The following is a 13,762-nucleotide window of genomic DNA, read 5'->3' on the forward strand; positions in this document are numbered from 1 at the left end:
CAAACATGCTGTTGGGCTGAATCACTCAACTCCTCATTGACGATGCACCGACTCATCTATTGAGCCTCTCTCAGTGTTCAATAGATACATGAAGTCCTGTTTGGCATCTTGTCTTTAATAAAGGCTTCTGTTGGCTTCTGGGCCACAGAAAAACACAAAAAAAAGTGGGCCCTTTGTTGGCTTTTTGATTTTTCCATCATAGAAACATAAAATGCCGAACATGAGTGTTATGGATGGACCATTTTCAGCTATGATGGTTAGACTACAACATCCACTTGTTTCATGTTGTCAACGTTATGAATAATAACCAGATAAGTACAAACATGACAACTGACATTTTGTGAAAAACACTTTTACCCTCCCTGTTGCTCAACAATGACCATTTCTTTCAATAACCTAAACGAGGCACACATTCAAAACAGAATTGAATTCACAATACAAGCACAGAGACATGATTGAACTGAATGCTCTCTCAACCACCGATTAAAGAGTAACAGACAGTGAAACAGTCGAGAGCCTCAGGCAAAACCAAGCTTCTGACACTATCAGTCACACAAGACCGACTACTGGCCTAGGCTAGCCTCAAATCAATTATAATTATTGCTGTGTCATGAGCAATTTCTCAATGGCACCCGTCCCCCTCCCCACCAACTGTCACACGGCCTCGATGAGTGACTGTGCGCTGCTCAAGGACAGTGGTTGTTGGCTTTAATAATTAGGGTCTGTGTGCACTTCCCGGCACTCTTTTTTTAATTGAAACAGTTAACTGTTTCATCCAATTGATTTACTAGTTGACAATTTATAGAACTCAGCATTGCACGTGTCCTAACAGTAAGACACATTGTAATAAAATCAGGTTAAGGTGTCGACACACATTGCAGAAGAAAACCCACAGAAAACAGTATAAAATAGTAGACTGTACAAAACCATAAAACTAAATACCAGAAAAATCTAGAAGGAAATCACATCAATAACATGTTTTTTCCTCCCCATATAGCAAGAATGTAGAAGTGCTGTTCTGTTCTGAAGTCCACTGTGTGCCTTACTGCCTTCCCAAAGAACATTTACAAGTAGCAACAGGAAACATGCCCTGCCGCGTTACCTGAAAACTGCTGAGTCTAGCTAGGCCCTATCAAATCCCTCACCTGCAAGCATATATCAATCACATTGCTAGCTATTCATTGGCTCCATTTCTCCTGAGCCACATGTGTCCCCACAGCTACATAGTTTGTTCTGTCACACGGAAATGGTGACGCCACACCCCATCTTGGTGTTGGAATTCACACCCAGAGGCTGCATATTTTCTCTAGCTTGTTTGACAACTGCAGAACACACACACACACGGCCTTGAAACGTTATTGAAGAAGTTAAGGCAATCCAAACTACAACCATGGAAAAAGATTAATGAACCAAAACTAGACCATGGAACACTTATTTGAAATGTGAATCTGTGTTAGGTAGGCTTCTCTATAGACAAAGCAAGGGTGCAAAAGGCATTGGGTTACACAATGACTGCTGTTAACTACATATACAGTAGCTTGTTACTTGAAGCCAAATAGACACATTTTCATACAGGTTGGATACCATATTCTGGCTTCATGTAAAGTTTTAATAACGACCAGTCAAATGAAGTAACTGTTTACAGACAGCTACCCAACTCAGACTGGCTGCCCAGAATATGAATATAGGTAGTGTTGATGACAGTGGCTGAGCCAACCAACAGTGCGAACGATACAAAGTAACACACCTTAATGTAGTCTAGAGATTTAGGACGTGACACGGATACATTTGGCTAGGATTGTAGGCTGACCTAGTTGTATGGTAAACTCACTGCATACCAAAATGTACAGCGTGCTGTGTTTAATGCATACAAATTCATTTTTTCCTTATTTATTTACGAGCAATAGGCCAATAACTGATATGTAATGCACGTATTCATGCCTTGAGGCACTGTTTCGCTTCCGTATTTAAAACACTTCTCTAGCTACAAAGTTCCAGGAAATCGAAGTAACGTTACAATTTTCAGTTTAAGTATTTTTACATTCTCGTTTCAAAATCCTTTTTCTTTTCTTCTTCGATATGAGCTACGACTAGGCTACTGCTCTGAAATATTTGTCAAGAGGTAGCCTATTCGGCCCTCAAACTATTCGAAGTGCATAACTCGGTGAAGTGTAGAGAATGGAGGGGTTGAAAACTTCAAAATCGGACTTGACGTCACGCGCAGTCAGGCATAGTTCTGAACTAAAACACGTACATTGTATCTCGACTCACCTCTTAGTTCCTCTTCCAGCGAAGATTTCCCGCTTTCAAAGGTGAAATATCGAAATTAAATCCCTTTCCCCAGCAGAAATGGTGTTCTAAATGCTGGTAAATGTCAGATAGTGATTTTTCAACTCCCTCCCGAGTCCCGTTCTTTAGAGGCGGTGGTACAAACTCCACCCTTCAGCGACTCAAAACCACAGCACACTATGATGCAGGCATGGGGCGGTGTATCAGCGGGACTCAGAACTTGTGGATTTCGTGTAAATCAACGTCAACTTTTCTATTAAACCGCAACGTCACTGAATTATTTGTGAATGACACATATAGCCTAACAAGCCCCATTTTAAAAAGTCGACTCGTTACCAAATGCAGAGATTTGGTTACATCCGTCACCTCACCCGCAAATAGATCAAGTAGTTTACTGTATTATGATAGTATAGCCACCAATTAATATAACCTATTAGACATCATTTGAAAGCAAATCGTAACAATAGGCCATTGACCAAAGGTCCTCCACATCAGGTCTAAAACGTAACAGGTCAGCTAGGAATGTCAATTTTGCGTCAGCTCTAGAAAACCGCAGAAATGCTGCCACCATTTGGTATAACAGTGCGTCTACAGGTGTATAAGTCTGTAAAATGGTGGAAAAGTTGTGCAACAAATCAAATCAAATTTTATTTGTCACATGCTTCGTAAACAACAGGTGGAGACTAACAGTGAAACGCTTGCTTTATACGGGTCCCTTTCCAACAATGGAGAGTTAATATAAAGATGCAAAAATAAAAATAGAAAATATTGACATGGGGAATAAATACACAGTGAATAATAAGGAGTAAAAAGTAACATGGCTATATACAGGGAGTACCGTGTCGATGTGCAGGTGTAGGAGGTAATTGTGGTAGCTATGTACATATACGTAGGGGTAAAGTGACTAGGCAACAGGACAGATAATACACTGTATCAGCAGCGTATGGGGTGTGTGTGGGGGGTTAGAGTCAGTGCAAGAGAGTCAGTGCAAAAAAGGATCAATGTAGATAATCCGGGTAGCCATTTGATGAGCTATTTAGCAGTCTTGTTTAGCAGTCTTATAACCAGTGGTAGAAAAACTACCCAATTTCCATACGTACTTGAGTAAAAGTAAAGATACTAGAAAATAACCCAAGTGAGTCACCCTGTAGAATACTACTTGAGTACAAGTCTAAAAATATTTGGTTTTAAATATACTTAACTATCGAAAGTAAATGTAATTGCTCAAATATACTTCAAAATAAAAAGTAAAACGAATGTAAAATTCCTTATATTAGGCAAACCAGAATGGCACAATTTTCTTGTTTTTTTATTTATTTACAGATAGCCAGGGGCACACTCCAACACTCAGACATAATTTACAAACTAAGCATTTGTGTTAGGTGAGTCCACCAGATCCGAGGCATTTAGGGATGACCTTGGATGTTCTCTTGATAAATGTGTGAATTTGACAATTGTCCTGTTCTGCTAAACATTCAGAATGTAACAAGTACTTTTGGGTGTCAGAGAAAATGCATGGAGTAAACATTACTTTACACCACTGCTTATGGCATGGGGGTCAATGCTGCTCAGGGTCCTGTTGGTTCCAGGCTTGGTGCACTGGTACCGCTTGCCATGCGGTAGCAGAGAGAATAGCCAATGGCTTAGGTTAACACCTTGCAGTCCTGCATTATTTCAACCAAGTGCAGAGGTGACAACACCTCAGAAATCAGGATGCTTGACTTACAAATCAACCTTTGAGTAGGGTGAAAGTTTAACACCTTTTTACCTATTGGATACAGGTATTAGCATTGATGGCATTCACTGTACAGATAGGCAGATGTAGCCTGTAGTGGCATAGTTATATTTATAGACTTGTGGATTGGGCTATATTACTGATCGTTTATTGTTCAGTGTTATACTGAACCTCATCAGGTGCTATCCAACAGCAACAGGCGTTGATCCACCCTGTTGCATGTGTGGTTTGTGTGTTGTTGGATCAGATCCAAGATCTTTTATGAAGTCACAGAGACAGCCATCACTTCATCTCCTCACCATTCTTGGTCATTAGAAGACGGGGGGATCCACATACTACCACCCCAAGGAGTAATTAAAAAACGCTAAATTGTAATATTAATATTGAATAAAGAAAAAAGCAATCAGCAAGAGGGCATTCTAAAAATGTAATAGCCACTCCCTTCTCAAATCCCCACCAAGCCAAAACACAGGCTACACCCTCCCCAAAAGACTAGTATGAATTAAATTAGGAGGTATGGTGCACTTTTCATTTTTTCCCAACCCCCTTACTAACAGTGGCCTGACAAATTAGAAATGTTTGTTGAGGGATCTTGTGAGTGAATCTAAACATGCGTGAGCCTAGGGTTTGTGAGTTTGTTATTAGCTTATAACATACGCATGAATGTATCTGAAATAAAACACACAAACATGTTGATGCCATGACATAAAATGTACAGCAGAACACATGTACTTGCACACGCACACACAGATGGACACACACACACAGAATGGTGTGAAGATTTACAATCGTCAGGTTTTTTTTAAGTGTAAAGGTATTAAGCTTTCCCACTATCTGGTTTTTGTTTGCTTGTGTCTTTACCTTTGAACCTTTGCACTGTAGTTCCTGTGTAATTTCCCTCCCTTGATTCTCTATACAAAACTGTACCAATTTGACCCCTATCCCCAAATTACACCAACCTTCTAACAACACTTTTGGCCCAATAAGTGATTAAGCCTTACTGGTAGTGTGGGATGAATAACACCCACCAGGTAAGAACTAGGAAGGCCATCATTCAGCCCCCAGATGGAAGACTGGCTCAGGACCCAACCAGGAACTGCTCCCACCTCTGGCCCAGGAAACTGACCATCCAGGTGGACGTCATTCATGTGCTGGGTAATTTGATCCAAAAAATGACAGCCAACTGATCACAGCAATAAATCACCACCACCACGAGAGAACGAGGGAGCCCCTGGAAGAAAATGGAACAATAGTGACACAGCAATGCTTCCCCACCAACAAACCCCTCTGGCCCAGGAACCACTTTGAGAAAACACCTCTGGGCCTAGGTGGAAGACAGTGGGTGGAAGGCTTGGAGTGACTCTACTCAGACCCTTGAAACGATCTCCTGCCTCCTGGGAGCCTCAAGAGACCTTTACAGGTATGTTGTAGCAATATGAAAGAGCACTTTGGGCTGATATTTTCAGAACGACAAATAATAATTGCATTAGCATCACTTTAATAACATACATGTGTATTTAACAGAGGCATTTTCTATTTGCCTCATGCAGCACGACACATCTCTTTCACATAGAGTTGTTTGTTTTGGTTGAGTTCCATTGGCCTTTTTACAGCATCTATAAAGGTATGGAAGTCTGGATACCCCCACCCTACAGCCATATAATAAGCAGGAAACAGCCACTTTAAATGAACATATATTTATTATTCAGTTCATCTCTTAATACATCTCTACATTGTTATTACATCATCTCTATACAGATCGTTGCTATAAAAGAGACACTTGATCAGACGCCAATTTATTTATATCTACAAATATAAATAATCTTAGTACTATACATTACCCACCAATTATTTTTTTTTTTAATTATCTGATCTCAGAGAAACAATGTAAACATCAGCCATACACAGATATAAACAGAGGCAACTTATCTTGGCTGTTAAAAATTAAAATATCTGTACATTATCGTGAGTATAGCTATTTTCTACATTTAGTACATGCTTATTGTAAGGCTTCTCAAACTTGAGAGATTGGAAATGGACTACAACTCTGTCGCCCAACATTGCAGAGGAAATGCAAAACATTTATGTGAAAGAAAAAATAAGTATGCCCCCAACTCTGTTCCCTTTAAGGCTGATGTTTGCAGGTATTTCTGCCTGAGCATTTTCTGCCTGTGTCAAGATTTGGTTTCTTTACAGTCTATAAGTAGTCCTATCCCTGTCAGTGTTAAAAAAAACAAAAAAAAATGTTTGAGACCTCGGAGAAAACACAACTCTTTCATGACATTTCTTCAACACACTACATTAAAACAATAACTTGTTGGACATATGTCTTTTAAAACTGATTTAAAAGTTTCTGCACGGAGACTAAATTAACCATGTCAATTTACGTAATTCCAGGAAATAGATTTATCTGCCGAAATGTTTTCCCCCAAAAAAATATTTAAGGACAAACAAGAACTCAAACAAAATGTTATTTTACATATTGTATAGATTATCAGAGCCTGGTGAGAATTAAAGCTCTGATAAAACAGCATGCTCAATTGAGGCATTTCACCGTTTTAGTCTGTAGTGCAATCACCGCCGCGGGAAACATTGATCACATGATTTAAACATGTTGAATTGTTGCTCAGTTGGTAGGTCAAAGAGCTTGCAACGCCAGGGTTGTGGGTTACGATTCCCACGGGGAACTTGTACAAAACAATATGAACATGAATGAACTCACTACTGTAAGTGTCTCTGGATAAGAGCATCTGCTAAATTACTTAAATGTAACTCAGACCGTTCAGTCCCTCTTCCCTGATATTTATCCATGGTGGTATAACAAAGAGTCCTAAGAGAAAACTAATTCTGACTATTAGTAGTGTAGCGGTTAAGAATAATGGGCAAGTAACTGAAAGGTCGCTGGTTCGAATACCCCAGCCGAGTAGGTGAAACATCTGTTGATGTGCCCTTGAGCAAGGTACTTAACCCTAATTGCTCCAGGGTTGCAGTCAATAACGTCTGATCCCTGGACGTGACCCCACTCTCCAAGGGTATCTCAGGGGGAGTTGGGATATGCAAAAAACTCATTTCCAATTCACACGTGTGAAATAGGATAAATATAAGCGCCCACATAATTATTATGTTTCCCCTACATAGCAAATGGAAGTATTCTGAAATCGGTCAAACTTAAGGTATAGTAGGGGTGTAGCTGCTTTGTACAGCTCAAGTCAGGGTAGCCTAGTGGTTAGAGTGTTGGACTAGTAACCGGAAGGTTGCAAGTTCATAACCCCGAGCTGAAAAGGTACAAATCTGTCGTTCTGCCCGTGAACAGGCAGTTAACCCACTGTTCCTAGGCCGTCATTGAAAATAAGAATTTGTTCTTAACTGACTTGCCTAGTTAAATAAAGGTTAAAAAAGTAATTACAGCAAGTTGCAACGGTAGCAGCAGCATTTGATAAACAGAGTTAAGAGGCCTCACTTCCCTTTTTATCCCCAAAGGCCTGCAGGCAGTCTTGTTCCTCAAGCTTCCATTTCCTCTTGATGCTACGAGTGAAGATAATAGTTGACTTAAGATGGAGCTTCTATTTTTCATCCCTTCTACTTTCTTCTCCAACATTTTGTTTCAATACCCGGATTAAATAAATGTACTATGATTTTTTTTCTACATCCACTGTTAAGTTTGTGCCATGATAAGTAAGATAAAAAATATTTTTACCAAAGAATTGGTCCAAAATTAAATAAAAAAGAACTTGTTGAATTTGTTGGGCTATAAATACTTTATTTTATTCTTTTTGAAAAAGGGAAATGCAAATTTATGCAAAACATAATCTTAATAGCCGAAATCAGATTTTTTCACCCTGGCTGTGGAATTATGTGGAATCTTGAGGATTTTAGTTTCAGGAATGTCTGCTACCTTGACAAACACTTTTCCTTTCCATGCATCCAATGGAACACACACATTTCATATAATATTACTCCCTGTTACATAATTGAGAGCAATGATGGTTGAAGATAAATTCTACGATGTGATCGTTAAATAGCTTGGTTTTACGCAGCATTCAGCAATATGTTAGAAAACATATCTCTGAGGAGAAGGTGCACAGGGGGGTCCTCTCTGCTAGCATTATAATTGTGTTTCCAATGTCCTTTGTTGATCGTCCTCCATGTCTACCTGTACCTCACAGAGGTAAGCTTAGCTTAATGATCCCCATTGCTAACGGTGACCGCCTCAGGACCAGCTGTCGCGGCGGGGAGGCGGGGCATCTTCTTCACTGGGCTTGGGATGTGCTGCTGGGAATAAGGATGCAACACGTAAAAACCAGTTCCTGGTTTCTAATGTCACTTTTTATGTAGCTAATATAATGATTTAATATGGAACAATGGGAGCTTGTTTTTTTCTGTCTCTGTGTGCATTGTTATTTTTATGTGTGGTGCCTGCATGCAAACTAAATGTCTCTCAGTGACCTAGCCTCCATACAATGTGCTGCTTCCAGCCACTAGTTTATGTGTATGAGTAGTGTCTGCGAGGTTGGGAATATTATTTCATTTATAAATGATTTGATTTCCGATTTACGTTGAACAATACAATTGTATTGTACCTCAGTGGCTGTGGTGGAGTTGACCAGGCCAGCCTCCAGGGGTAAGTCGTCGTTCAGGGAGCGTCTGGAGTACTCCCGACGGTGCTTTTCGTCCACCCGGGTCAAATACCACGTCCCAGGAAACAGCTCCTCCACAGAGCCCTGGGGCACGTACGGTGCTGGATGGGAAAGGGACGGGCATGGCTTCAAATGAAACATGAGTTCAATAAAGGCTCAAGCCTTTCTGTGTGTGTGTGAGTAATGTGAGTGTGTGTGTGTAGTTTGTGTGTGTGTGACATACCTAGGTGGTGGGTATCTTCCCTCAGCTGCATGTTTTCAGCAAACATGGCAGGTGACACCTTCCTCCTGGAGTCCAGTCTGGCCTTGAGGTCACACAGGCTGGCACAGAGCTTATCCAATCCAGAGCCTGAGGGAGGGAGACGGCCAACCAACAGACAATAAATACAGACCCCCCCCGGGAAAGACCCAATACCTACTCATTCATATTTCAACTTAATAACCAATGCTCAGTCCAAAAACAACCAGCTCAGTTCATAACCCCTAGCACTAGACAATTCTCTTTCCTCTCTTTTGCCTCATTTTCCCAGCCATCTAATCCAGAAGTGTCAAGACTAGACGGGTTAATTTCTAGTTCCTTGGAGCGTAAATATCAGTGGAACCCATCTCTATAGACAAGATGTTTCCCCCATCCCATACAGGTGACGACCCCAGTGTGAGGTGAACCTACCAGGCGTGGCGTCCTGGGAGACTCGGAGGGAGTAGAGTGTGGCGGCAAATCCTGAGCCGTAGGAGAACAAGCCGATTCTCTGGCCCGCCAGGTGCTGAGGTGTGTGTCTGTCCAGGAATAAACGTGTTACACACACACACACACACACCTATGTGTGCCTCTCCATAACTATCATTTCAGCAACACTTAATTACAGTGTCCTTATTGCTACAGTACTGAGATATATGTAAGTACTGTATAACTATTGTAATAACACAGTTATACTGTATTTACACTGTGCTTAGGTCAGTAAGGACAATGTAACACAGCGTGATTACAAACGTTGTCACACTGTACTTTCAGACATAATTACACAGTAATAATGACACTTGTGTGCATTTCTTCTTACGAATGACTAATTCAAGTAGTATGTTTATGTAATAATTAAAGTAGCACCTTTTATGCAAAAATGAGTTTACTCTGATTCATACGAGACTTACTGTGCGATGACAGAAGCAAGGCAGCCGTAGACAGAGGGGGTGTACATGTTGCCGTTCTGGTTGGAGACGAGGAGGGAAGCCTTGGTCTTCTGATCAAACATCTCTGTGCTGGCCTTCATGAAGGCCTTCTCCACATCCCTGTTGAAGTAGGTCTCTTCCGGCTTCACCTCCCTGCTCAGCACATAGAGGGAAGGATAGAGCCATTTAGAGTCATATATACATACAGTGCCTTCGGAAAGTATTCAGGCCCCGTGACTCTTTCCACATTTTGTTACGTTACAGTCTTATTCTAAAATCGATTAAATCATTTCCCCCCCAGATATCTATACACAAGACTCCATAATGACAACGCAAAAACGGGTTTAGATTTTTTTGCAAATGTATAAAATAAAAAAATTTAAATCGGAAATATCACATTTACATAAGTATTCAGACCATTTACTCAGTACTTTGTTGAAGCACCTTTAGCAGCGATTACAGCCTCGAGTCTTGGGTATGATGCTACAAGTTTGCACACCTGTATTTGGAGAGTTTCTCCCATTCTTCTCTGCAGATTCTCTCATGCTCTGTCAGGGTGGATGGGGAGTGTTGTTACAAAGCTATTTGCAGTTCTCTCCAGAGATGTTAGATCGGGTTCAAGTCCGGGTTCTGGCTGGGCCACTCAAGGACATTCAGAGACTTGTTCTGAAGCCACTCCTGTGTTGTCTTGGCTGTGTGCTTTTGTTGTCCTGTTGGAAGGTGAACCTTCACCCCAGTCTGAGGTCCTGAGCACTTTCATCAAGCATCTCTCTGTACTTTGCTTCGTTCATCTTTGCCTCGATCCTGACTAGTCTCCCAGTCCCTGCTGTTGAAAAACATCCCCACACCATGATGCTGCCCCCTCCATGCCTCACCGTAGGGATGGTGCCAGGTTTCCTCCTACAATCTTGGTTTCATCAGACCAGATAATCTTGTTTCTCATGGCCTGAGAGTCTTTAGGTGCCTTTTGACAAACTCCAAGCGGTCATGTGCCTTTTACTGAAGAGTGGCTACCGTCTGGCCACTCTACCATAAAAGGCCTGATTGGTGGAGTGCTGCAGAGATGGTTGTCCTTCTGGAAGGTTCTCCCATCTACACATAGGAACTCTAGAGCTCTATCAGAGTGACCATCGGGTTCTTGGTCACCTCCCTGACCAAGGCCCTTCTCCCTCAATTACTCAGTTTGGTTTTTGCTCTGACATGCAGTGTTAACGGTGGGAACTTTATATAGACAGGTGGGTGCCTTTCCAAATCATGTCCAATCAATTGAATTTACCACAGGTGGACTCCAATCAAGTTGTTGAAACATCTCAAAGATAACCAATGAAAACAGGATGCACCCGAGCTCAATTTTGAGTCTCATAGCAAAGGGTCTGAATACTTATGTAAATAAGGTATTTCTGTTTTTATACATTTGCAAAAAAATCTTAAAACCTGTTTTCCATTGTCATTATGGGGTATTTTGTGTAGATTTCTGAGGATTTTTAATTACATTTTATTTTAGATTAAGGCTTTAACGTAACACAATGTGGAAAAAGTCAGGGATACTTTCCAAAGGCTCTATATTTTAGAGCCGTTTACATGCTATTCTGGGGACAAACTGGAACAGCATCGCATTTGAGATTTTTGGAATTTATCATGCTCTCACCTTTGTTGTTGTAATTGTAACGCCCTTATTATGTAATTGGTCTTTTTTTGCTGCGTTTTTGTGAAGCAGTGCTCTCTGGGACTTCCCTATGTAAATAAAGGTTCAATAATATTTAATATTTGTATTCCAACCAGGAGTTATGGTAATCTTGGTTGGATTATGTTTGGAGGATCGTAATTACTTGAATAAATGTGCCATTTTGGCTTCCTGAGTGGCGCAGCAGTCTAAGGCACTTCATCACAGTGCTAGAGGCATCACTACAGACCCTGGTTCGATTCCAGGCTGTATCACAACCGGCCGTGATTGTGAATCCCATAGGGCGGCGCACTATTGGCCCAGCGTCGTCCGGGTTAGGGTTTGGCTGGGGTAGGCCGTCATTATAAAATATTAATTTGTTCTAAACCTCATAAGGATCGGACCCTTTTTTCAATTTCCGCCTAAAATGACATACCCAAATCTAACTGCCTGTAGCTCTCGACCTGCAGCAAGGATATGCATATTCTTGATACCGTTTGAAAGGAAACACTTTGAAGTTTGTGGAAATGTGAAATTAACGTAGGAGAATATAACACATTAGATCTGGTAAAAGATAATACAAAAAAAAAATACAAAAAAAAAAAGAAAATCCACCCCCCCATCATCTTTGAAATGCAAGAGGTCACAATATACTATTCCAGGTTGGGCACAATTTCAATTTTGGCCACTAGATGGCAGTGTATGTGCAAAGTTTTAGACTGAGTAAATGAACCATTGTATTTCTGTTCAAAATGTTGTATCAAAGACTGCCCAAATGTATCTAATTGTTTTATTAATACATTTTCAAGTTCATAACTGAACACTCTCCTCAAACAATAGCATTGCATTCTTTCACTGTAATAGCTACTGTAAATTGGACAGTACAGTAAAATAAAATAAAAATTTAAGCTTTCTGCCCATATCAGATATGTCTATGTCCTGGGAAATGTTCTTGTTACTTACAACCTCATGCTAATCACATTAGCCTACATTAGCTCAACCGTCCCGGGGGACACACACACACACACACCGATCCTGTAGTTTTTTTTACTGACTTGCCTAGTTATATAAAGGTTAAATATTTATTTATTTTAAATTGTAGATGTGTGTGGGAATAATATATCTATGGTGATTTATGACCAATCAAAAGGTGGTGCACTACGTAGCTAATAAGGTGCAAGCCTAACGGTAGAGTTCTAACCTGAAAGCCTCCAGGCCACTGAATGGTCCAGTCTCTGTGTTGGACCTGGGGTGGCTGAGGAAGTCACTGAGCACCAGACGGGCTAAGGACTTCTGCACCAGCTTGCAGTAGGGAGAGTGGAACACCATGTAGCCAAAGTCCTCCAGGCTGAAACGCTTGTCCACACCCTCTGTGTAGAACATAGGACATGTTTTGAGCCAAACTGACCGGTGTCGCAGGAAAGCCAAGACCATCATCATAGAGGTCAGCTGCCACTGTCTGTTCTCCCCGCTTCAATCACTCAGACGCGGGCAGTATTTGAGCATTGAGGCAAAAACTGTAAGACTGGCCAATAGCTTCTACCACCAGACCATCAGGCTGCTGAATAGCCACCACTAGTCAACTATCTGCTCCCCCTGTCCCCCGCAACCCTGTGCATGTAACTAATAAACTCATCTAATTTAAAACCAAATACACCGTTTTACCCAGATGGTCAATGATAAAACCGAGTAGACTGGGGTCAAATACAACAGTATCAAATACTTTTAAAATACCCAAGCTATCTCAGGAATAACAGAAACAATGGACTAGTCTCAAACTATAAACTAAGTCAAGCACACCTGAAATACTTTCAAATACTTCCATTATGTGTATTTGGCATAATGCATTTGACCCAGGTCTGCTAGAAAGGCCGTACCAAGAATTCAATCAAGCTCATGGTCGGATAAGTTCCATATTGATATTGACAGTGGGAAAAAAGACGAGCTTTGGTTAAAATGGTCTCTGATACTACAGAGGTGGGTGACACAAGGACAAACTATTCAGGATCACTGTCCAATCTTGTACCTAACCTAAATACCCTCTGCGATGACATTAGCAACACGCTACTTTCACTAAACCAATTTCAGGCCGCAGTGGAAAGGAACCCTAGTTAACTACTTAAGACTATAAAGGGAACTATAGGCCTGGCCTAAGCTCACTTTACCTACTTAGGATTTAACCTAAAAGTGTTTGAATTGACCTGAGTGTTTGAATTGACCAAGGCCCGTTGAAAAGGTATGGTGGATGCATTGAAATGAACAATGTTGTTA

The 13,762-nt window shown here is 41.0% G+C and overlaps 2 protein-coding genes across 11 annotated transcripts in view; both read right to left on the reverse strand.

Moving 5' to 3' along the window:
• tln1 (talin 1) overlaps window positions 1-2,458 on the reverse strand; it is a 174,657-nt gene extending 172,199 nt beyond the window's left edge. The window contains exon 1 of one of the 3 annotated variants that reach the window (XM_052525129.1): window positions 2,272-2,458. The gene's annotated coding sequence lies outside the window, so the exon portion shown is untranslated. Of the gene's footprint in view, window positions 1-2,254 lie in introns of all 3 variants that reach the window. The other 2 variants (XM_052525130.1, XM_052525131.1) reach the window with 2 other exon arrangements.
• A 3,247-nt stretch (window positions 2,459-5,705) lies between these two features.
• hmgcs1 (3-hydroxy-3-methylglutaryl-CoA synthase 1 (soluble)) overlaps window positions 5,706-13,762 on the reverse strand; it is a 29,916-nt gene continuing 21,859 nt past the window's right edge. For 7 of the 8 annotated variants that reach the window (XM_035775435.2, XM_035775433.2, XM_035775428.2 and 4 more), the window contains 6 exons: window positions 12,693-12,861; window positions 9,811-9,981; window positions 9,332-9,438; window positions 8,885-9,010; window positions 8,605-8,762; window positions 5,706-8,296 (listed from right to left, as the gene is read on the reverse strand). In XM_035775435.2, the coding sequence (XP_035631328.1) occupies window positions 8,204-8,296; window positions 8,605-8,762; window positions 8,885-9,010; window positions 9,332-9,438; window positions 9,811-9,981; window positions 12,693-12,861 (824 nt within the window). In that variant the 3' untranslated portion in view covers window positions 5,706-8,203. The remainder of the gene's footprint in view (window positions 8,297-8,604; window positions 8,763-8,884; window positions 9,011-9,331; window positions 9,439-9,810; window positions 9,982-12,692; window positions 12,862-13,762) is intronic. The other variant, XM_035775429.2, reaches the window with a different exon arrangement.

The sequence above is a fragment of the Oncorhynchus keta genome, chromosome 9, assembly GCF_023373465.1.
Source record: "Oncorhynchus keta strain PuntledgeMale-10-30-2019 chromosome 9, Oket_V2, whole genome shotgun sequence".
Classification (NCBI taxonomy): Eukaryota; Metazoa; Chordata; class Actinopteri; order Salmoniformes; family Salmonidae; genus Oncorhynchus; species Oncorhynchus keta.